At 41.6% G+C, this 2,479-nt stretch overlaps 1 protein-coding gene across 2 annotated transcripts in view; it reads left to right on the top strand.

Annotated features, from left to right (window-relative positions):
* The window catches only part of fgd5a (FYVE, RhoGEF and PH domain containing 5a), a 33,454-nt gene that overhangs the window by 11,403 nt on the left and 19,572 nt on the right, over positions 1-2,479 (top strand). For both annotated transcript variants that reach the window (XM_005754339.2, XM_005754338.2), the window contains exon 3: positions 1,679-1,796. In XM_005754339.2, the coding sequence (XP_005754396.1) occupies positions 1,679-1,796 (118 nt within the window). The remainder of the gene's footprint in view (positions 1-1,678; positions 1,797-2,479) is intronic.

Below are 2,479 nucleotides of genomic sequence, written 5' to 3'. Positions count from 1 at the left end.
GAAGGTCCGATCATGTTCACATCATAAACAAAGCGCTCTGGAGTTCGTTTAGAACCGCACCAAGACCACCTCCGCCAAAGGGTCTCAGTGCCATTGTTTCGTTCCGCACCCAAGTGCGACTACCGTGTTCACATCTGCACAAACAGACTGCACCAACGAGGAAACTAAACCAGAGTTTGATTTAAACTGACTGAATACTCACTCAACCAGGCAACCAGTGCAGTCGCCTTGTGATTACACCCAGAGGTTCACCATGCCTCAACCTCTGGGTCAGCAGTTGGTCCTTGTAACTGCTTTCATTTATCTCAAACAACAAAATAATTCAATGTGATCACCAGGCAACCACCAATTTTTCCTAGTCACAAGGAGGTTGCCATCCCACTTTTACTCTGAGGTCAAGTGAGGTAATAAAGAGCAAAAAGGTTGTGGTGTGAGAAATGTTCAGACACACCATTTTTAAACTTTTAGGTCTAAGAAATGAAAATATTTGAAGATGTTTACCAGTGCTAAGCTTCTGTCACAAAGTTCTGAAGGTAAACTTCACCCCAGTTATGATTTTTCTTTCAGCATAATGGTTAAAATAATAAAATGCAACCTAAATGCAAAACAGCTCTTACTTATATTCCACCTTGAGTCATTACCAGGAGTAAAAACTGATCAACATGATCAGTTTTTACTCCTGGGTTAAAATTCTGAACTTTGCTATGCTGTAATTGTTGAGTAATGTAATGTGATTTCCAGTGTCTGCCAAGAACAGCACTGAGGTTTGTTTAGGCCACCATGACTGAGACTCCTGTAGCTATTAGTGAGTGCCAGCGAGTGTTCACATTCAGGGTCATTTTTTTAATGCTAATTAAAGCTGTGTTCTTGTAGTCATGTATGAGGCTCAGTGACTGTGACAAAAATGAGATCTTGGCTCTACTAATAGTGTGAGAGTATATTTTGTGAACTGATTTATTTTCTAGTCAATTAAACTCATGTATATTGAGGTGCTTTTTATTTAATATTAAGTAGAGCTCACTAACATAAGTGAGAATTTAAAGTGTAGTAATGTGTGTTTCATCAGAGCACAGGCAGTGCTCCCAGCACCTATTATACCTGTACTATACATGTCATACTGCTGCTCTGCCAGTAACTGTTACTCAGGTATCTTACTGACAGTGTGACTGTTAGGATACTGAATGGGTCTTAATGGGCCAGAGGGCATTAATAATTAGCACAGATTGCATTTAAAGGGATTAAATGTGAAGTGACCTACAACGTGCCCCTCTCAGGTGTAGAAGCTCACTAAAGGATTACCGGCGCACATACACAAACGTGCCATCTGTGAAGAGCACAAATCAGGAAAGGGATTACAGTATCCCTCTGGAGGGCTCCATATGAGGACAGAAATGCTTAGAGATGCACACAGGAAAAAGAAAAACCCACAATTACAGGGAGTTTGCAGTAATCCTTAGTGTTTTAAAGGAAGCCCCATTAGAATACGATGGCTTTTTACAGTAAATGTGCTAAATGCGTCCTCTGTGCTACCTTGAAATCCCAGTTGAATATATTCAGCATCTTCCTGGTTAAGATTTGCTCTTATGATAAAGCCTCTCATCAAACTAGATAATTCATATGTCCTATTTCATTACCAGTGCTGTCTTGCTGCTTTCATACTTTTTTCTCCCCCTGGCAGTGCCTACACAGAGCCTTTCCCAATGAACCCCGTCTCTGCTGGGCTGTCAGCGGATGAGGACCACGGGCGTACCTCTGAGGAGGAAGAGGGGGCAGTAGAGCAGGGTTATGAACGGCAGGTGAGTGGTGGTGGGATGTGAAAACGAGTGAAAGCGAGAGAGAAAGTGGTTTATTTAGCCCCATGACCTGCTAATTGGTTTAGTAGCTCTAGATGAAAAGCTGAAGTCCTGCTTTATTTTGTTGACAGTGCTAGATTTGAATTATCAGACCTTTGACAAAAGTAAAAATGAAAAATGAGGGGTGAACAATTTCTGTATAGTAGAAAACAGACATTTTACAGTAGCTCAAAGATGGACCCCACCCATCCTGCTGCTATCACAATTGCATCAGCCCCCTGCTCTCGTTATGTGACACTCATTTCCTTGTTCTCCCTTTCTTCAAAGAAAAGCCACAATAAATGAGAAGAGAATGCAACGAGGAAAAAAGTGAGGTTTTAGTTGTTGGCCCCAGGAACAGATTCATTTAATTGCATTTTGTTTTGGTTTTATTTCAAGGAAATGAGGATCGTGTGACTTTAATGCAGTATTTGTGAAATGCAGCACATAGGAACAAAAATAAGGCCGACAAGCACAGGAGCTGTACCGGTAAATCCCTAAAAGGCTCCGGTGTTATGCTTTGGCTCGGATGTTTTGTAGCCCTTTGATTAGCTTCTAAATCAATGGGCAGCACTGTTGTCACCACACACACACACACACACACACACACACACACACACACACACACACACACACACACACACACA

Source organism: Pundamilia nyererei, unplaced genomic scaffold, assembly GCF_000239375.1.
Source record: "Pundamilia nyererei isolate P.nyererei 1_Seehausen unplaced genomic scaffold, PunNye1.0 scaffold00547, whole genome shotgun sequence".
Lineage (NCBI taxonomy): Eukaryota > Metazoa > Chordata > Actinopteri > Cichliformes > Cichlidae > Pundamilia > Pundamilia nyererei.
The sequence above is the reverse complement of the archived record's forward strand: the minus strand, read 5'-3'. Positions and strand labels throughout refer to the sequence as shown.